Raw genomic sequence first — 22488 nt, forward strand, 5'->3', positions numbered from 1 at the left:
TAAGATCATAAATTTAACGTTTGATCGATAATCGGTTGTTTCAAAGTTTTCTAATAAAGATTTATAATAAAAGAGGAAATATTATGCTTGTTGTTTTTTCTTCTTTTTTATTATGAAGAAAATACTATCTATTTGCAAGATATAAGCATCTTTGACATGTATGGTCCATCGAGTTCGTATCCCATTTTTCGATAATAATTTCTTGTCCCGACACCTGGATAGAATTATATATATCATAATAATAATAGATTTATAATAATACTTATAGTATTTATTGTTAAGATTATGATATGTAAGATCTGTACCTGATATGACAGCAATTTTATGAGATCCATGTTCCTCCCTCGCTATCCGCTCAGCTTCTTCCATTAATAACATTCCAAATCCTTGATGTTGAAATTTTGTAGGATCACGAGCATTTACTGGAACGACGCTACCATACACATGAAGTTCTCTTACTATTGAGCACCTGTCTTTAAGTTCTGGCCTGTAAAACGCATCTGATTTAATATAATCGGTATTCCAATACTAATATATATTATATATAATTTCTGTAATTTTACTTTACCTAAACGTATCACCCGAGCATTTTCTTAGTCTTAATAAACCAACCAAAATATCTTGTGTGGGATCTTCATAAGACAAGAATGTTTCCCATCCACCATTGGCAACATAATCACGACGTATAAGTTCTACTTCATAAGGCTGTACTTTGTGATGGATTTCTTGAATGCCAACTTCTCGAGTTCTAACATCGCGGCAATCAGTTCCCAAATCTTTCATTCTTGCCAATGCCAATTCGCGTAAATTTCCGTGTTCCACGCCCGAACTGCGTATTTCAAAATTAAATTTAATCTAAATAGAAATGATCAAAATATGCCAAATAAATAAGGTGTAAATGTAGTATAAATAATATTACCTGACCAAAGGCATAGGTATATCTCTCTGTACACGATATACACGAGTCCAAGGTGGTATCAGAGCCAAAATTCGAGCTATAAGATCTATTAAAACGCTCGGCGGATAACTTTTGTACCTTCCTGTCTTCCACAACTCATATAAGCCTGTACCACGTATAACTAATGTTGGATAAATTTTCAGACCATCTGCTCTGAAAGCAGGGTTCTCAAAGAATTCCTAAAATATACACAATTTCTTTGATAAATAAAAAAAATGAATAAGGAATGTTTTAGGAATACAGTTATAACTCACAATGAATTGGTTAACATCCCTTTCAATATCGACATTTGGTAAATCTGGCATCATATGTGCTATTACTTTGAAACCAGCATCCTTCGATAGTTGAAAACTCTCGCACACTGCACGGACTGTGTGTCCTCTGTTAGTATCTCGTGCTACGTCCTCATATACAGATTGAACTCCAATCTCTAACCGAGTACACCTGTTAAATTTATTCGAAATATGAGTCTAAGAAAATTAAAAAATATTTATTCATGTAAATTATTATTATCATATACCCATAAAGTAACATGTCGGAAAGATGTTTTTTAAGGCAATAATCAGGACGTGTTTCTATAGTAATACCAATACACTTTGTACGACTTCGTTCAGAAAATTTAACCGCCTCGTTAACATTATTGCTTACATGACCAGATAAAGCATCATGTAAGTTTCGAATAAAGTAATCTCTGTAATCTTCTGGCAGAGACATGAAAGTACCGCCCATAACAATAAATTCAATTTTATCTACACTGTGTCCTAATTGCTTCAGCTGCAAGAGTATTTTATGATTATTATTTAATGCTTCTTATATAAAAGTAGTTAATAAATTCCTAACTTCACCTGCTCCACGCGATGCCTGGTTTGTAGAAATGGATTATACCTGGCTCGAATAGCTCTCATTGATGTAGGCTCATAACCAGTATAAGACTGTGTGGAATACTCAAAATCAGAGTCAGGTCCACCAGGACAATACACACAAATATTCCCTGTCATGTTGATATGAGGACACCTGTGAGGTTTACACATTACAGCCACAACAGCTATCTGTAAAGACCAAATTATTCACTGAATATATTTTTACAACAATTTGAAAAGAATGTTGTTGAATTTCTATTAAAGATTTTACATTGCAATTATAATACAGTAATAAATTAAATACTAACTCCACTGGCAGTCCTGATAGGTTTTGCTTTTAATTTTGGTACTAATATATTTCGTGCGTCAACAGGTACAGCTGCTATAATATCAACTAATCTCGGTGAGCTTTCCAAGCCATATTTAGAAGCAATTCGTGTTTTTAATTTATTTAAGTCAACATCTCTGTTTTCATCATGCGCTTTCAATAATTCTTGTATAATTTCTCCAATAGTTATAACCATACGTTCTTCTTTACTCTGTTCAAATTCTAAAATTAAATACACATACACATATTTAATAAAATAGTAAAACTATTTCTTCCGTAAATAGTATTGCAAAATAGATAATCATATATTAACTATTTTTGTGCGATAATAATATTTACCTCTTCTTTTCTTTACCATTATGATAGTTGTAAAGAAAATCTTCCAAGATCACTAATAAAGTAATTATTACTTTTTTTTGTAAAATATAAACATTTATTATTGCTAAATAAGATTCGATTTCAAGGTTATATTTGGTAACTCATACACTTTTCGGCGATTGAAACGTAACTGAGAACATGAGAACTCAGTCAATAAGTTCATGTATGCAGTGATCTGTATCGCCATCAGAGGGCTCTGTGAGGAAGATACTAAAATTAATCTTTGTTTCAAATCCATATTATTGTCAATTAATCTAGGATCACTAATAATGTAATTATTACTTTTTTATAAGATATAAACATTTATTATTGTCAGATAAAGTTCGATTTCAAGGTTATATTTGGTAACTCATACACCTTTCAGCGATTGAAACGTAACTGAGAACATGAGAACTCAGTCTAAGTTCATGTACGCAGTGATCTATATCGCCATCAGAGGACTCTATAAGGAAAGTACTAAAATTAATCTTGGTTTCAAACCCATATTATTGTCAATTAATCGTTACGATGAATTTAAGTTTCTTTATATTTCGGGTATAAAAAGATAATAAGAAAGACATGTTTGGTATTATAACATCATTTTATTAGATTTAAATTGAAATCGGTTATAAATTATGGTGATGAGTTTGAATACTAGGACTAGGACAAATGGTTCTCGCTGCTCTGCTTTGTATACTCAATTTCATATTGCGTACAGTTGGTGAAGAATAAACATGATCGTTTGCAAATGCTTTCTCTTCCTCTTTCATACACACATGTACAATCACGCGTGTTATCTCATACCTCTCCCTGAATTCCTTTCGCTTTTATAAATGCACATGCGCCTCTTTTTATTTCTTCCACTTTCATTTTCCTGTTTGTTATTTTATAACACAATCGTAATAATGCCTGCTCAATTATGATAAATGCACCAAATTCCAGCACGCAATGTGCATAAGGAATGCAGTGCGAAAGATATCTTTTTCACTCAACAATGTTCTAAGGAACAAAGTTTCGTATGGCCCATACAAAATTCGAGAAACGTAACATATAACACCCTTATGCGTAGTAGCTCTTACATAAGAATCATTATCGTTTAATAATTATATGATATCGTAAGAAATTAAACGAAATCAGAGAAGATCGAAAGGTTAGATTCGACCCATCGCATCGAACCGATGTTGCTGCCCGCCATCGTCGACTGCGCGTGCGTATTGCGCAACAGTGACCGAGTTCCGCTTGTGAACATCGAGTGACCAAAATCTCCGATCACCGCACTTCTTATGCTCTAGGATCTACAACAGCGATTTTCAACCATGTACCGTGAAAACTTTTGAAAGATGCAGTATTTAACTATTTAATTGAGGGCATTGATCTCATTTTTCTTAGATTGTCAAATAAAAGAATGACAACAACTAAAACATAATATATGTTTTGTCATGCCGCAGAATTTTAATAATCAATTTATGTGTTCTATGAGATGAAAGAGGTTGAAAATCGCTGCTCCAGAATCGTTCGAGGTTGACGCGTTGTACGAATTGGTGATGCTACAGACAAGAAACAAATGAACCAGTTTCGTGGACAGCGCTCCACTGGTACCTCTCAATCTCCAATATCATTCGCGAATCAAAAGACGCAATCGAAAGGGAATATCTTCTATTTGGTCACATCTTTAATCGTAAGTTGCCAGCAACTCTCTAATACCAGCATTGGAGCTCCGCTCACGACACAACGTCCATAATGGTACTCCTAAGAAGTAGCTCATATGGAGTAACTTCGAAGGTTCAATCGGAAGTTTCTTGAGGAGTGAGACTTATTGCAAAGAGACGTAAGTCTCTCAACAAATTGGACACACAATGCTGTTCCGGCGATAAAATGTTTACGAGACACAGTTAATAAGGAACGCCACTCTGTTGCTGAAGCCACACACGATGCGGTCCATAAAATAATACGATAATTTCATTTGAATATTTAATCGCATTTTATTATAGCATGTTAATACTTAATGAATAAAGTACTGGGTGAATTGGGTGGTAGTAACTTTATTTAAATAAGTGAATAATTTAAGAGAAAAAAAAAGGAATTATTGCTAGAAAAATTCGCAAGTGTTTCATATTTTAATTCGGAATAAAAGTAAATGCATCGCGAAGCAGAAAAATAACAATAAAATACAATATCGTAAACGCGCATCGCTTCGTGGGTTCAAATCAACGAAGTATGTATCTCTCTACACAAAATCGCCATCGTTTACTGACTCTGCGTCGCCGACATGGCAGTGATTACAGCGATAGATCGAAAGTCGATTGTTTGCGACTATACATACGAGCTCAAGCTTAGCGCGCCTCTCTTGTTTTACCACGAGAGACATTCCAACTAGTAATTGAGACTAATGAACCGTTCTCCTCTACTCGACGTTGACCGATTAAAGGCGAGTTCGATTCTCGAATATCTCGAGGCTCGAACCGCTTCAACAATCACACGCTCTGCCACAAAGATCGTTTCCGATTATTCGTTCCAATTCCAGCGCGATTCGCGACGCGCTATTTCGACGTGAACACGGGGAGACAGCGTCCGATTTGTTGAATCGAGACGATATATCGAAATCGAAATGCGTGGTCTCCGCTCGAATTGGAACGTGGTTTTCACTTACACGTATCCTATCCATGGACATATGTAAGAAGTATAGACCGTGGGTGTCTTATGAAGAGTGCGGTCCTCGTTGAAAAAGAGATAAAGATATTTACCGTTGCCTCCCTTTTTCTTTCTAACAGATATTTGTTTTTAATAGATAGGGAAGGAAAGAGAAATCCCGTTACTTATCCCTATTTCTTTTACAACGAGGTCCATTTTCTCAACACGGCATCTGCGGTTAACACTTCTTAGATCTATGGTGCTATCTACTTTATTCAAAAGCGAATTTATCGAAGAATTGCGCCACTCAGTTCACGTGTCCTTTTATGCACCTTTTCTTTTCTCGTATTTTCCATGGTGGCTATAAATCACGAATCAAATGTCAGATGTCCCCAAGCGTTCCCTCGCATGGCTGACAGTGCATGAAAATGAAACGAACACGACGTGAACGAAGAGCACAAGAACGAAGACGATGAATATGTCGTATTTGATCGAATACAGTTCGCACGACCATGGCTTGCATGTGTACGGTATGAACATGTGTCATTGCAAAAGTCGCCATTGCGTTCGTTACACTCATCTGTTTTCGATTGAAGTTGGCTTCGAGTGTAAGAGCAATATCGATAGTTCGATCCATTATCCGATAACGTAATATCGATACAAGCACACGTTTCGAATGTTGTTTCACGTCGATCCCATCGCAAAGTTAAAACGCCGAAGAATCGTTCAATCGTTTATTCGTTCTTTACTTGAATCAATGGCGCCCGATAACGTGGATCTGCCATCGAATTGTGTTTCTGTTGCAATAGCAGCCTTTGCAGTTCTACAATCTTTTTTTTTGGAGGTAATACCGCGTCCGCAAATTAGTGTATATGTAAATATATATGTATACATATGTATCATGTATTTATACATATATATGTATATATATATATGTGTGTGTATCACATCGCTATTCAACAATTTGCACAGCACAGCCAGCGACGCCATCTATTTACATCCCCGTCCATATTTTTTTGATCCGGCACACGATGTCGATAATTTAATTCTTTTATTTTTTTCACATTTCTCAACATCAGTTCGAGGAAGAACTACGTTATAATAAATTTTTTTCTTTTTTCTCTCTCGATAAACAGCTTTTTCGACAATCTCTCGCTATCTTTTTTTTCGTTTTCTCCCCTTCTTTAACGGTTACAATAAATTACGAAGCGAACATTTCGAGTATGCAACAGCGCGTTTTTTAGTCACTAATAAATGTTATGATGGCCGCGCACAATCTGAGCTTGTAGATTATTATGCAATAACCAACGAATAGCTTTGAAAATACAGACACACTATCTTTAACAAATCCTTCATAAAATTTCACTATCGAAACGCTTTTTTTGCTTGACTTTTTTTCTTCCTTTTATTAGAACGACTGCCATAGTTGGTCCGCCATATTGGATCCGAAGAGACGAATTGACAACGATCGTTCGAAATATACATACGATAAGTAAATTAAGAGTAGCTATACAATTACTTATTTTTGTAACTATACAGTAATTTATTGGCATCTTCTTAATTTTATTAATAATTATTTATACAAGATCAAATTGTGCTCGGCAGAATGGTAACACTTGCTTTGAGCAGAAGGCCGTTCGCGTCCTTGAATTTGTACGAGATTTATATCATGATCAATTTGTGTCTACTTTATCGTAATTTCAAATTCAAGAAAGCGCACGAACGTTTCAGAGTTCGAAGCCGCACAGTTCTCGCTTGTGAATTCACTGTGCTCGAAGAACATCGGTAACATTCAAGGGCCAAGTTCGCTATAAGTTTCTTTTGGGACACGTGCGAGCGTTTCGCACTACTCGGCTCGCCCTTTGGTCGTCGAATCGAACATTCAATTTCAACTTCGTCAGATTCGATTTTTTCGAATGTGATATTACAAAAGTGATTAAAACGAAATAACATTAAATAAGTAATGTTTCAGTAATAACCGAAGGAAAGTATTTTCTATAACTTTTACATTTCTTTACATTCATAAAAGTTCTTAATTTAATACAAGATCGACCGTATAATATACCGTAAAACTCATTGATTGGATTAAACCTAACTTTATTTACAGGTTAAATAAATCGAGAAACCCTTCATATATATCTATGAGCTTCGAAGGAGGTTTCGTTAAAAATTATGTCAAATAATATTAACCAATTATCACAAGTGCAGCTCTAAAGACATGGATGGCCTGCAACACTGTTTTTCTGCGATATGCAACGTCAAAATATCATCCGAACAGTAGTTACTCGATTTATCTAGGAAAAAGGCAGGAAACATAGGAAGAAATTCAATGGCTAGTCGTCGATATCGAAGCTGATTATTCGATTCAACTCCATTCAAGATCGCCTACGCTCGCACACGCATTACTCTCACCGAGCACACATGCACACGCACGCCTCAAAGTAACGGGAAAAGGGGGACAATAAAGGATGATAACATCGATAACAGGATTCGGTGCTTCTTCTTCTCACGCATCTCTGACACCGAGATCCTCGATCTACATCAAAGACTCCACTATTCTTAAACTCTCGCAAAATCCTACAAGCCGCTTCAAACATTATGTTCAAAGAACATTTTTCTTCTTCATTGATTCCCCGAATTTTATTTCATTTTTTTAAATCAGTCTAATTTGCAGGAGACGCTCGTAAAATCGGGGAATCACATTTTTATCGAAGATAACGCCACGCGTGCCGCGCATTGAAATCATCGTTGCTGGAGAAGAAGAGATATTTAAATCGAAAGGAAAGGTTGATATTACCCCTTCTTCCCGAAGGACAAGATGATAATCGTGCAAGGGTTCCTTCCACGAACAGCCACGACTCTTAGAACGTTTCTAGAAAAATGAAAAACAGGTGGAAGGAATCGTTATACGTGTCTAAATGGCGCGCCGCGCGCAGACGCCATCGTCAAAAGGCGCGAAACAAAGACAGCTCGTCCCGAACGTAGCGATCGTTCGAATAAATCAGCTATCGTTCACGGGACGATACGATCTCCTGTCTTCGAATCTTCCTTTCTTCAATTGAGATCATTCTTCGGCAACGAGAAGGAATCGGGCCTGCGACGAAGAAGCGGGTTCGAAGGAAGAAGGGAGTGAATTTCCACGACCAAATTATGGGAATTTACATTATTAGAAGAAAGAATTGAAAAACAAAAATGGAAGGAGAAAGTTCTCGAATGAAACTCGACGAATTCGCGAAGAAGAGAAAGAAAAAATGGCGAGCAAAAGAGATAAGAAATCGGAAGAAACCGGCGTTCAGGTTGAAACGATGAGGATGACGATGATCTCGCGACGATGAACAATGGAGGGCCGACGGAACGACCCTGACAACGGCGATGCTGACGATAATAATATTAATAATAATAATAATAATACAATTTGATATAATATAATAATCATAATAATAATAATATTAATAATTAATAATAATAATCCTTATCGTTTATATCAATGACGATTATTTAACGATTATCGGTAAAATCAAAGTGTGATAACGCTTTCTCTCTCTCTCTCTCTCTCTCTCTCTCTCTCTCTCCATATATATGTATATTATATATATGTATATATGTATAACGATCTTCAATTTCCTCCTAAAATTGTCGGCGCGGAAGGAGGGGGGAGGAGGATCGGGATAGGGGAAGTAGGTAGATCTACCATGAAAAACCGCGTCTGTCCTTTGATCGGGACAACAGGTATAATACTATCAGTTAATTAATATCATCTCGTGTAATAATAATCATATTAATGACATAGGGTAATCGTGTTAGTGCTAAGTGTATTTATCATCCGTCTTAATATACATATATAATTATGTATATGTATGTATATCTTGTACGATATTTATGGTATGTACAATACGCAGTCTCGAAATATCTTTTCATGTGCGAAGATTGATAGACTGGAGGGATGACGATAAAACAGAATTTCTGTTGTGTGTGTACCTATGTGTACGTGTATAATATGTATATATATGACACGTGTACGTATGATGTATGTGTATTATAATTTATGACAATCGTGCGAACGATTGATCAGTACAGCGCGTGTCCGTGTGCTCCTCATTCGCTCGTGTGTATATCGCGTACATACGTACATACACACACACACACATACACACACATGTATATACACACACTTATATATATATATATACACGAATATAATATGCGTATATATATATAACCGTAACTAAAGTTAATATATTAACTTCTTTTCCTTTCGTCATATTTTTTTTCTTTTGCTTCATTTTCTTTAGCACACATTCTACATATGTACTCGATTATTACTCGCAATTTCACTCGATTTTCTTTCCTTTCTTTTTTCTTTATAATAGGTACTAATTTGGGGATCCACGGCGGCATTAATTAGTGGAACACTTTTTGGCATTTGCATTTTTTTTCTTCTTTTGCTTTATGTTAGTCCCACGGTGTTCTTCTTCTCTGTCTCATACACACACATATAACAATTTCGCTCTCGCTGTCACACTTTCACACGTAAATTGTTCGACCTCCGTTCTCCAGAAAGAAACGCACCCTCTTCCGCTCTCATTTTCTGTGTTTCAATATCACACGTGGCCGTGTACTATGCTCGTGCGTGTTCGTACGTGCGTTCTATTCCTATTTCCTTTTGTTGCTGCTGTTACTGGCATACCGTATGTGCGCATGTATAAGATGATGCTCGATATTTCTACGTTTTCTAGCAAATCTCCTCATTTTCAGTTTCTTCCTAGTCTCTGTTCTTCCTCCGACTTCCTATTCTTTGCTCTATTATTTACTTATTTTTTTCTTCTTCGAGATGGTCGCGCGCGAGCAACGAGGATGTTTCTAAAAGGTAGAACACCGGTCAGAGATCGGTGCATCGAGACAGGGGATCGAAACAACGATTCATTATCGAAACTTTCATCAGCACTATTTCGATAATATTCCGAATACGCTACATTGAGTATTTCGGAACGTATACGTCATTAAATTCTGCATGTTTATTTGCTTAAAACTTTTTAAAATCCTCTTCGTACAACATTCTGAACAATCTTTTAACATTCTAGATTTGTCATCCAAAATGAGAGTAATATTGAAATATAGAAATCCAAGAATCGCAGCAGATTTAAAGAATCTGGAAAATATCAAGTTTCCGAGCTTAATATTTTCGTAAAAGAAGAATTCTCATCGAATCTTCGTCGACATCTTTTCAGAAATCCCAGACGACCAAACGCTACGCTTTTCAATCTTTCGTCCTTGCCGTTCCACCCTCGACTCGTCAGTCTCTTCGTCTTCTTATTTTTTAAGCTCAACGCTACCCCCTCCTCGCTTTCTTTCTAAATCTACATCTTCCCCCTGGGTCGCTTCCCTCTCTCGTAAGTCTCGCAGATATTCGCCTACGTGTGTGTGTGTGTGTGTGTGTGTGTGTGTGTGTGTAAAATGTGTCTTTATGCATGTCTAGGTGTGTTATACGTTTATATGTGAGAGTGTACGCATTCGCATTCCTTGAACTCGACACTTGGCACAAACAACAGAGTCTTTGTAAAAAAGGCACTATTTTTGTAAAGCGAAACATTCACGCGTTATATCACGTCTCGTCGCCCTCAACATTCCTATTCTCACCCTGGGAAAGCAGGGTCCCTCCCGTGAGACGCGTAGAGAAGGGGAAGATACAGTCTGTGCGGATTCACTCGTTTGCTCGAGGCCATTTTTGCTGTCTACTCCCTTCATTTTCCTTGAATACTTTTTTTTCTTCTTTTATTTTATTTCTGTAGATCTTTAGTTCTTTCTGCTACCGATTTATCAGTTGGAAGTAAGAAGATTAATTTAGTTTTATGAGAGAGACTATTTTGTTCGAATATTCTGTTACATCTGGTGTTTGTTTGAATTTCTCAAATTTGTAAAAATTCTAGCGCTAATTTATTAGACGAATAGAAAAATCAACTTACTCTTGAGAGAAGACGACTGTATAAATTAGGCAATAGATATTTATATTTAATCCTGTTATGGTTTCTACATTTCCATATTCTTCGATCTCTTTCGTTTCGACGAAAGGACGAACGAAGGGACTTTAACGTTTCAAGAAAGTCATTTGAATAAAATTGAAATATTAAGCAATGAAATCATCCATATTAATAATGGTTCTTTTATACCAGTCTTTAACTTGAGAAATGTTTTTAACGGTTAAAACACACGAATAAAAAATGATCCAGAATGATCTATATTCCTGATTTGACTAAAAGCGAAGATATAGTGAATGTAATATCCTAAACTTTCGTCTAAATCACTTTAGCGTTTTACAGTATTATATCATAGGAAACTTAGGAAATTCCAGCACCATAGATTTATTATCTTCCATTCTCCTACATTTACTTCCTATAATTTTATTAACTCCTAAGATCTGGCAGTAATAAATCAGCAAATAGCCTCGATAATCAAACTAATCTCGCACGAGCCACGAAGAACTAAAGGTCTAACTTAAATATCCCCTTTCGAATTCTCATCTTCACGTCTGCTATGTTCCATTCTCATCGCTCGATTACATATTCCATCGACCCGTGTTTGCGAAGAAGAAGTCAGAGCTAGAAGAAACGTGAAAAATATCGTCCGCAGAGAGTTTGGCTGTATTAATTCCATCGTAAGCTCCATGAAGAGATCACGGTATTGGGCTGGTTCATCGATATTTCGGTCGTACAGACCGCAAGGGTGCAACACACGAAGATTCTGAATTACGAGAAAGTCCCTCGTAGACGGTGTCGTGGTTCGTGACTCACGTCAACATGTATAAAAAACGTTTTCTCAGTCTTATTGTAGTTTTAGTGCAAAAAGCGTGTGTAGCTTCCTCGAATTGATCAACTCGAGGATCGCGAATGTTTCCTTCCAACTACGGATTACGTGCGATCGCTGTCTGCCTAACGTTGTACGATACGAGAATTATACTGTTTTTCATCGAACTCGACGATCGATGATCGGTATTCGTGAGATTCGAACGCTGTTACCGATCGATTAGAAAATTCACGTTTCTTTCCCGGATTTTCATCGGTACAGGTATTCAGGTGGATAAATGTCGTCGATAGAATGCGCATTTTTATGCTTTAAAATCATGTAGATTAATTTACTAATATCTTTCTATTCAAATAAATTCATGTTTTCATGAATATGATCGAACAAATGAAATCTAAGTAGAAAATTGTTTTTGCCGGAAAATATTATTACGAGTATTATACTTTGAATATGTTACACGTTCTTGCATGTTACGTTAATCTTTAGCGTCTTCAAATTTCATATAAATGCATAAAAATTCGCAATCTGCTTCTCAGGAATGTGATTATCAAAGAATGGCAGTTTTATTATTCATAGAAATTCCAGAGTTTTTGGGCGTGTTTGAAATCGTAAAAATCTTGATGATTCACGGTGTTTCATTTTTTATCTTCCCTCTATTTTTCTCTGTTATTTTATATGCTTCTTAAGGTCCAACATCTACGTCGATCGTCGAGGTTCGACGTTCTTTCCTCCGCAAAAAGGGTAATTTGTAAACGTATACAAATGTCGGGACGCTGTGTATAGTGTATATAATACAATACGAGTATCAAAATTTTGAAAAGACGATCTTTTAATTCCAAAACGATCCGGCCAGTGATGTTCCTCTTTTCTGTATAGGTGCCGTCAGCCACAAGTATTACCACACTTGCTCACATTCAGCGTAAATCGAGTGCTTTTTACTGCTTTTATTTTTATTTAATTCGCATCATATATGCCTTATAATATAAAATATTAAATAAAGTAAAATTTGTTAGAGATCTTTAACCCTTTAACCAGGAGGTAGGATGAGTTAACTCGTTACTCGGATTAACTATCTTTTGGATACAATAATTTCTCTATTTATAGATGTCCTATTTTTAAATATGTTCTCATAATTTCCCTTAAAAATCAATTGTATTGTGTTTACATTACAAGGCCTAGAAATTGTACTGGCTGTAATTAATTTGTCCGTATTTGCTTTTAGTTTCACGCTTATTAGATCGCGGATGTTCGTGCGATTTTCTCCTTCTATCGACACGATTAAAGAAATGGTTTTCAAACAGAGAATTTCGTCTTTGCAATATTATAAAGAGTATTTCGTTTTGGATATTTTGTATATTTTCACATGTATTACGTACATTCTGTGCACTGTTGCGCATTTAAATTTCTCACAAATGCACGAACATCCACGGTTTAACAGTTACAAAGGCTGTCTGATTATAAATTCTGGTTCAGAAATGACCCGGTCGAGAGAATTAATAACGAGTAACGAGTAGGTGTCCTAATACTTACACAGCCGACCATAAGCGTTAGGACACCCGCTGATATTTAGTAAGAATCGAATGCTCTTCGCCTCTTTCATCTTCTAATTATTTCTAATTATTTGTAAATCTGTTGCTTCGTTCGCATCATACGTACCTTAGAGTGCAAAACACTTGTTAGTAAAGTAAAATTTACTCGAGTTTTTCAATAAATGTAACGAGTCGGTGTCCTAATACTTATGGCCTGCAGTGTATAGTCAGCAATGCATGTCCTAGAATAACCCGTCTACGAAAGAGTCGTTTTACAAGTAGAGAAAGCAATACCGTACGACGTTGTCGTCCCGTTCGTCCATCGAACAACGGTAAAATAGAACAGATGGAAGTACTCTTGAACGAGTGAGAAGGGAAACCTTCTTCGAAGAAAAGGTTTTTCTTTCTCGAACCGTAAGAGAAAACGCGTGTTCCGTTTACTCGCTGGCACAATGGCAGAAAAAGTCGAGGACGATTCGCGGTGAGGAAAAATGCAACGAACGGCGGGAAAAGTGTTTTTCTTGCTATCGCTACTTGTGTCGATTTCTCCTCAAGCATCGACGATTGCTTTTTCCTCCGTTAGTTTTCTTCTTTCCTACGGTTTCGATCGTTCGTCTTGATTTTATCCGACGATCGTTTAACCGATTTTCTCGTGGTTGAACTGTGTCAACATGTTTTTTTTAAAAAAGTCTTCTACCTTTTTATATTTTATTTTATGCTTTGACAGACATTGCGCTATACCTAAATAAATATGTAGATATCGTTTGCTGTGAACGGAGAAGTCTCGCGTAGATTGTGAATTTTCTTTTACAATTTTCGCATGGAATTTTTGTATTGTATTGTATTATAAAGTAAAGTGGCATTTCCTCCATCGGATGAAGCAGCTTCTTTTGAAGCTCTAACGGTGTAGACATAGATTTGACGTATTACATAAATGTAACACAAAAATAGAAAAAGAAAAACGTTTCATTATAAAGTTACTGCAGGTTGTATCTGCCAAGTCGAGGCAAATATAATTTTTCAATTTCTGTCTCGCGATCGCAAGATATCACGTGCCTTCTAGTCTCTTAAAAAAGATAATGACACGATATGAAATTAAAATTCAACGATGTCGAACTTCTCCACTCGTGTCAAACAACTTCTACATAGCCGTTAGAACGAGTTTCGTTTAAAAATTCTACAAGGTTCTAAAAGCTGAATTTCTTAATAAATGATCTTAGTCTTTCTGGCAGTGATACTTTATGTGCAAATCGCACTTACAATTTCTAACAATCGTTAAATACAGTTTTCCAATAATTTCTAGTATGAATTTATCCTACCGGGCTTCCATATTGAAACCCATTGTACCATTCTCCATTTACATTACATTTTATCTCATTTCTCATCGAGCACATTGACACAATTCGAACAATTTCAACCTCAAAATTCCACAAAAAAAACTGACACGTCAAATTCTCCGAGTAATCCCAATTTTCTCTTCTCCCTTGGCAGTGATTAATATCTTACGTGCGTGAAGCTGCACAACTTCATCGCCGAGGTAACAGTAGAGATTTAACATGAAAATGTCTCTTTTGAAGCTAACGAACGGTAGCAACGATGAACGAAGCCTCAGGAAAGAAGAAAACCGAACTTTGGTAGCGCAAGAAACGAACGACGACGGTGAACGACTTTCGAACGTGGTGTTCTTCTCTCTTTTCCTAACCGGTGTGCGCTGTTCTTATTCTCTCTGCACTCTCTCTTTCTCTCCGGCTTTCTCGTCGACTTTTCCTTCCACATTCTCTCCCTCCCTTTCACTCTTCCGTTGCGTCCCTCTTTCTTTGTTTAGAAATCGTTCAAGTAGAAAAAAGAAAGCGTTACGAACGAATAAAAAATCGTTAGAGACATTGACACAGCCAAATCTTTGTTTAAACGTCTCTGTCACTCCGTGTTGTTTGTTCCGATACAGCGTACCTAATCTCAACTCTGGGCCGATTCCCCTTAAATCCTACTTTTATTGGGAAGCAACTCGTTCTCCTCGTCCTAATGTCTCTCCACCCACCCTCTCTTCGTTCCACACCGAACCAACTTTGAACACTTGGTGGATATTGCGTTGTGCGTGCACCGGACGAATCCCGTCGCGCGGCCTTGAAAATCGAGGATCGTTCGGTCGGCACCTGTTCCCCTCTTCGTTTCGATTTCTTCCCACTGGTTCACCTGTATTTGAGCCGTTTACAGGCCAAAGTGGTTACCTCCACTTTACGACATTTCTGAAATGTTAGCGTCGAAGCACTTGATCGACGTTTATCGTATATAACTTGATCAACACACGTTCAATGCGAAGTCGACACATATGTCGAGGAAGAGGAAATTATACGGTGACGACGTCGGTATACGTATCGACGTCGTTCTATTTTATTTTTGTTTTTTTATTTTTAAACGAATTAATGCGTGTTCATCTTTTTTTTCTAGGAACAAGTAAAACGAACTTTTTTCCTCACGGAAGGTAGGACTCGTAGAGATCCTCCCGTATGGAACGTGTTAATTCTCCCCGTTTTGCGTCTCGTGCAGTTAACTGATTTAAAAATGGCTAATAAGCGGCTCATTTAACCCTAACGTAGGCAACCAGCTATCCATTTCTATATTTCTCTTACCAATTTTCATTTCCTAACGAAGATATTCTTCCGGGACGATTATAACAAGGATCTCCTCCCTTTGAATATTTCTAAAATTTATGTAAAACTTTTAAATATCGAAGCTTCAAACTTTATACATTTATTAGATAACCATGGAGCTTTGGTTGCCTACGCGAGGGGTATTTTCTTTCTCGTTGCTTTTCATATGGTATAGTATAATTTTGTATCATATATTCTTTTTATATAATTTTCGAAAAATTGGCTTTTGAAGAGAATCGAAAGGGGATTAACGGTAGCCTGACCGAACGAGGATATGCAATAGAGATCGTGGACGCGCGATGGTTCCCCAAAATTCGTTCTAATTCGTCCTAATTTTGTTTGTTAACATCGCGGGAAAGCTGCGGACGATTACGTGGACCGGTCCACGGTATAAATATCCGGCGAGTCGTCCGGTTCGTCGCACAGAATCGAAACGTAACTCGTTTTGGCTGACTAAAAGACACACAGCGTTCCTTTTGATCGATCCTGACCGATCCACGTCAGCCAACCTAATCTATTTAATTACTTACTAATAACAAACACTGGCTCTCCGTGACTTCTGTACGTATATGTATGTCTAGTGCATACATGTATAAGTATGTGTATGTGTATACATAAGTTTATTTGAAGGTTTTGTACGGTGAGCTGTACGGTTTCTCGCTCTTCCGGGGAGGAATAAAAAAAGGATATTTGATCTCGTCTGATCGCGTTCTTCCTCCCTATGTGCTATGTAGTTAAAATTCTTTTTTTTTTTTCCTACTCGAATATGCTCGAACTTTTACAAGTAACGCAACTGGATCGTTTGGTAAAAAAGTCTCTGAATAGAAACATACTTGTGGTTCGCTTAGTATTCGCCCGTGTGTGTTACGATATTCTTACTCATCGTATCGTTTTCCGTTTTTCTCCCCGTTCGATCTGTCGGTGCAAGAATGTACAAGAATGAATAAAAAAGAAAGAGAAAATAAAAACGTCGCGTGCCTCCTCGTTCAGTCCGCGATTTTTACATATACATAATGATAATAATAATTAGAATAATAATAAAAAATAATATTAATTATTAAAATTGTTATAATAAAAATAATATTAATAATAATAATGATAAGAATAATTATTATAATATATATAGGATTTTTCTAAATATCATATATATATATGTGGATATATATATATATATGTTTCTATATACACAAGGTAGACCTAATGAATTTATTATACCGCGCGTTAAATGTTTCATTTAGATCCCCATAACGTGTCGAGCTCCTCGAGAAACATCATACAGATTACGTCAGAGACCAACAAACGTTCTAAGATCGACTTAGAGTCCCGAATCTCCCATAGCCAGCCTAACCATTTTACGAACCTTCTTCTTATTAAATCGTACATATTTTCATACGTCGGGTATTCCCTTTGCTTTTCCTCGAATTATTTTATATGTCGTTACCCGATGTTTAAAATGCGCGACAAGTGCAAACAATTAACTGCTATAAACCTCTACCCGCTCTCCCTTCTCCATTTCTATTCGAATTGTTCCATTCGCAAACTCTTTCCAAAATTCTTTTTACCCATTCTCGCTCTTTGCACACGTGTTTCTCTCTCTCTCTCTCTCTCTCTCCCTCTCTCTCCCTCTCACTCTATTCTCGTTTCATCGCTTTCCTCTTTCTACAAACCGATCAAAATTGGCAGCCTATATATGTATATGAACGGTCGTTTTCGCTCGATATATCCCTTAACGCAACTTACAGCGTCCGATAATAAAAAGTACTAAGTGGTAGAGATGTAGCTTTATCATAATCCATAGAATTAGCAGCAGCTTGTCCATCTTATCAGCTAGGGGGTGAATATCGTCTTAGCAGCGATAGATTGTTCAGCGGTAATAAAAATGTAGAAAGTAAAACGTGGATAGTCGCTAAGAACGATTTAAAAAGTTCCTCTCCGTTTTCTTATCTTCCTCTTTTTTTCTTCTTCTTCTCCTTTTTCTCCGCTTTCGCGTCTCTTAAACCTAAGCGTTTCTTTTTTCTTCGTGTAGGGTGATTCTCGACGTGGCGTGAAGTTTCATTATCTCCGCGAGTTTCCGCTTTGCCTATTTCTTCTCATCTCCGTCTCCTATGAGCTTAAGAAATATGCTTCGTCGTACAAATGTCATGTGTGTATGTGTGTGTCTGTTTTGTGATTCCTTTCTTTCAGTCGGTATCGCGACGCCACGACGTCGCATTGATTCTTTCAAAAGATATTAAAGACAGAAAGAAAAAAAGAAAAAGTAAAAAAAGAAATGGCTTTCACACTTTCTCGCTCACTCACTCGTTCCCGTTCGCTCTTACATACTTTCGCGTTTTTATACGTAAACACACAGATACAGACATTCTTTCCTCTATCATTATACCCTTATTTCCGCAAGAAATTAAAACAGAAGAGTTCCCTCCGCATTCTTTCTCGTGTTCATCCACCCTCTCTCGTATTCTTACTTCACGTGATAGCGTGATATATGTATGTATATCTATCTATCTATTATATATATATATTATATATATTATATATATATATATATATATATATATATATATAAAGTCTCTACGTGTACAATCTTAATGTATAGTCTTCGCCAAGTCTCTTGATCACGCGTTTTTGCGCGTTCTATCTCATCGCCCGCCGCTAGCGGGAACGAGCGGAAACCCCCTATATTTCTCCGCTCTCTATCAACCCCTATTATCTTGATTTCTTTTTTTTTCTTTTCTTTGTTAACCCCTCGTTTCGCTTAGGTCGCTGGTTTTCCCTGTCTGTCTGAGGTATTCTATTCTGCGAGATGCGTGTACAATTAATAAAAATAGTAGCTAATCGCTCGGTAATTAAAATAGCGGTATCGATAGTTTGGTAGGCGGCGTTGAAAAGAGAAAAATCCCAGAAAAATTGGCAAGCTATTCCGCTTTCTAGAAAGTTTCTTCAACTAATTATCTCCCCTCGAATCTCTCCCCTTTGAAGATTCATTCTACTCCTCAAAATATAATACACGGATCAGGCGTACGACACAACGTTTCTGCCAGAGGAAAGAATCTAAAAGTTCCTCTTTCCGATCGCGTTCTCCCCGCTCCAATCTCAACCGTCCTACTATGCAGTTCGACTCGATTTCTTTCATTCGATTCAGCTTTTTTCGAACCGCTTGATTCGTTCGATTCGACGAACCTAATTCTGTAGGAAAATGATTACGAGGGTGTAAAACGTACCCGTGCCAGTTCGAGGATTATCTTTTCACCACCACCTCCAAGCCCTGCGCCGTCCCGAGACGACCAGTGGCATCCTGGAAAAATAAACTTTCGCGCGCGGTTTCTGTTCGGGTTGTTCCGTTCGGTTTCGCGAGCTACTTTGTCGCTGCCCGTGGGCGAAACGAAGGGTCAAAGGGAAGCTCGACGACGATGTCGACGACGACGACGACGACGACGACGACGACGACGATGATGACGTTCCCGTTAGCGTAGCGAGGCCGTCCCGACGTCCGTCGATCGCGGCCATGATCCAACATTTCGTGGATAAGGCGGCAGTAGAAAGGCGGTTCTTCTCATCGTACGCCGTTTCACTTGGGCACGCGATAGTAGCGCAACACCAGGTAGCCCAGGGTGCGGAATATCACTAGGAACGCCAGGAGGACGGCCGTGTTCGCCCATAGTGGAAGACCGGAACCCCTGGCGCCGCCCTGGCTTTCTAGAATAGCAGACACCGGTATCGTCGTCGAGTTCCTGCACTCTTGGAACTTGCTCGGCTGCGAGCATCTGCAAATCAAAGGACGGATCGTGGTTGATTAGTTTGGTCTCGTTTTCAGTTTGGTTTAGGCATTTTTTTTTTTTTTGTAGATTATGGATGGGCTTCTTTTTTGTTTCTTTTAAGTTTTCTTTCTTTTCTTTATTTTTCTTTTTTTTTTCATTGAGTGTTTAATGTTACACGCGCTTTCCAAGGTTACCGTGACCACGACGAGAACGATCAGTAGCACAGAGCCTACCTATAATAGGTCGTATAAACCAATATCTTTCAGAAAATCTACAGCTTTTGTGCCGGAGCTCTTGCTTTTGTAGCATGTTGAGCGTATTATGTACGTAGTTGAGTCATGCTGTACTCTGTGGATCAGTTTGTGCGTTTATATGTGGAACATTGAAAGGTGAAAAATTGTGTCGAATATATATAATTTGGAAAAATATACAGAGTATGTAAAATAAGATACTCGCTGCGATATTTAATTATTATTTCATTTATGGGTGTAAAAATATATAGAACGAATATAATGTACAGAGATATATAAAATAGCCAGAGTACTGAAACTAGATGAGATGATCTTTTATTTAATATTCTGTTCTATTCCTTTAGTCGTGTTCATAAAAATAGAATAAATTTGCATGAAGGTATAATATTCATTTTTTATTCAATAGTTCTCTTCCATATCAATTACTCATCTTCACAATTTCATTTTCTCTTCGCTCAATCTCATCTTGATAATGGAAACATTTTGCAAACATCGAAGAGAACAATTTGGATTTGATTAATGCGTTGCCACGCATCGTTGAACCAAATATGACATCGATTCCAAGAATCTAGCGTTCACCATAGCGTGAGCTCTAAAGCGGTTAGACGTGATCGTTGAATGATGCATCGTATCGCGTCGCAGTAGAGGTTCATTTATCATTTATACGCGATGTTCCTCTAAATTCGTGAATGACAGAATCTAAACGGGCGAATTTTAAAAATCAATTGTCCTACAAACGAAGCTTCAAACGCGAAAAAATACTCTTTCGCCGGTTCTACTTGTTTAAAAAAATAAATCTCGTAAATTACAAACGAAGCTTCGTCCGAAAGAAAAACAATTGTTCCATAATTTGTACTTATTTATTCGAGAAAAATTGGCTCGTGTAAATTCGTAAATTGCAGAATTTAACTGAACGAATTTTTGAAATCGAGCATCTTATAAATAGAGCCTCAGTCAACAGAAAAAGTGTATTCTATAATTTCTATTTATTTTTCCAAGGAAAATCAGCTCGTGTAGACAATGAACTTACGCTCGACGAATTTTTAAAGTCAATTATCTTAAACATATAAAGCTTCACATGAAAGAAAAGATTCAAGTTCATAATATTTACTTATTTTTTTTTTTCAAGAAAAATCTTCTAAATTCGCATTCATTGACGATGTCGTACTGTGTATAGACTTTGAAATTGTTACTTACGTGATCGGCTCGCCGACGCCGAATTCCAGAATCTGCATGTTTTGATAGGCATAGTGCACCATGCTCGCGTATCTGGCCCATGCCAGCCATGGCGGAACCGCCGTCGCCAAATAACCGCCAAGTAATTGTGTGGCGAGCGTGTAAAGCGCGGACGCAGTTATACTAACTTGGAGGTCCAGACAACATGCACCAACGAAGAATCCCACGCTCTGAAATCAGAAAACAAAGTGACGTTTCGAATTATTAAAATATAATTCGTAATAGTAACTATAATAAACACACCATCTATGGTGAATATTCTTTGAGAAAGACACGATTAGCTGGAAAAATGTAAAAAGAACACTGTACCAATCTATGAAACCTTTCGTAGCTTAAAAGTATAATTTTTCACGTAACTTTGCAACTCGATGAAGTGGAAGGTCAGGTTTATACATAGGAATCGTACAAAGAGTTAGAAGAACTTGCTTTTGGCAAACTAAAGAATGTAACTTTGGACGAAAGTAAAACGTGAGATTTTTATGCGGAAATCTAAAAATGTACTTTTAAAATCGAACTAGAAGAGACTAGATTTAGAATTTAACAAAGCAGAATGACGCTTCTGATTGTGTGTCACATATTTTAATAAATGCAGAAATTATTGTTTCCTTTTATTTTCTCTTTCTATCTTTCAATTTTCATTGTCCTCATTTTAATTCCTCTCTGATCACATTCCAACATTACAGTACAAAATTTCTACAAAATTTACAAGCTTGATTAAGTACGTTATATTATTAAATTTATTAAATATGTAGATATCTTGCAACAAGAATTTTCTCGAAAATCTCTATGCAAAATCTTAGAATAATAAATCAATGGCAGTTTAATCGATGAATGAAGGAACACGATAAACTGTCGTTCAAGCGATGGTCGATTAGCAATTGAACTTATAGAAATCGAGTCGATCGCGACATTACACACCGGCATGTTGTGAAACGCGCGAGTTACTCATTTCCGTCAATAGGTAGGTGGTTTTGAAAGTAAATCGCGGCCGCCTTTCATGCTACGATGACTTAGTACATTGACCGTAGGTGGACAGTGTCGAGGGCTGGTCGTACGAAGGGAGAGGAAGAGGAGGGGCGGAAAAAAAGGAAACCGCGAAATTCTTGCTGTTTATATTTCTTGTGACTAAAGAAA

General features: G+C 37.1%; 2 protein-coding genes and 1 long non-coding RNA gene across 10 annotated transcripts in view; 1 reads left to right on the forward strand and 2 right to left on the reverse strand.

Annotated features, from left to right (window-relative positions):
- Window positions 1–81: 81 nt before the first annotated feature.
- LOC122566068 (elongator complex protein 3) lies at window positions 82–2659 on the reverse strand. Its single transcript, XM_043722790.1, has 9 exons — window positions 2486–2659; window positions 2127–2368; window positions 1804–2007; window positions 1479–1732; window positions 1213–1402; window positions 920–1137; window positions 569–829; window positions 306–487; window positions 82–214 (listed from the first exon to the last, which is right to left on the reverse strand). Exons 1-9 carry the CDS (start codon window positions 2502–2504, stop codon window positions 129–131), a joined length of 1656 nt encoding a protein of 551 aa, XP_043578725.1. The 5' UTR covers window positions 2505–2659; the 3' UTR covers window positions 82–128.
- Window positions 2660–3113: 454 nt separating this feature from the next.
- Window positions 3114–16893, forward strand: LOC122566350. The gene is made up of 2 exons (XR_006316474.1): window positions 3114–5978; window positions 6547–16893. It is a non-coding gene; the product is annotated as an uncharacterized LOC122566350 (long non-coding RNA).
- A 332-nt stretch (window positions 16894–17225) lies between these two features.
- Window positions 17226–22488, reverse strand: part of LOC122566348 (ABC transporter G family member 22) — a 264641-nt gene continuing 259378 nt past the window's right edge. For all 8 annotated transcript variants that reach the window (XM_043723470.1, XM_043723469.1, XM_043723471.1 and 5 more), the window contains 2 exons: window positions 21316–21524; window positions 17226–19873 (listed from right to left, as the gene is read on the reverse strand). In XM_043723470.1, coding sequence (XP_043579405.1) covers window positions 19678–19873; window positions 21316–21524 — 405 coding nt within the window. In that variant the 3' untranslated portion in view covers window positions 17226–19677. The remainder of the gene's footprint in view (window positions 19874–21315; window positions 21525–22488) is intronic.

The sequence above is a fragment of the Bombus pyrosoma genome, linkage group LG3, assembly GCF_014825855.1.
Source record: "Bombus pyrosoma isolate SC7728 linkage group LG3, ASM1482585v1, whole genome shotgun sequence".
NCBI lineage: Eukaryota > Metazoa > Arthropoda > Insecta > Hymenoptera > Apidae > Bombus > Bombus pyrosoma.

Bases quoted from the DNA above. Each gene is read 5' to 3' on its own strand.
- LOC122566068 (XM_043722790.1), bottom strand. The intron at 1,138-1,212 runs GTGAGTTATAAC...TGTATATTTTAG, and splicing joins GGGATGTTAACCAATTCATT to GAATTCTTTGAGAACCCTGC. The intron at 488-568 runs GTAAAGTAAAAT...TGCGTTTTACAG, and splicing joins TGCTCGGGTGATACGTTTAG to GCCAGAACTTAAAGACAGGT.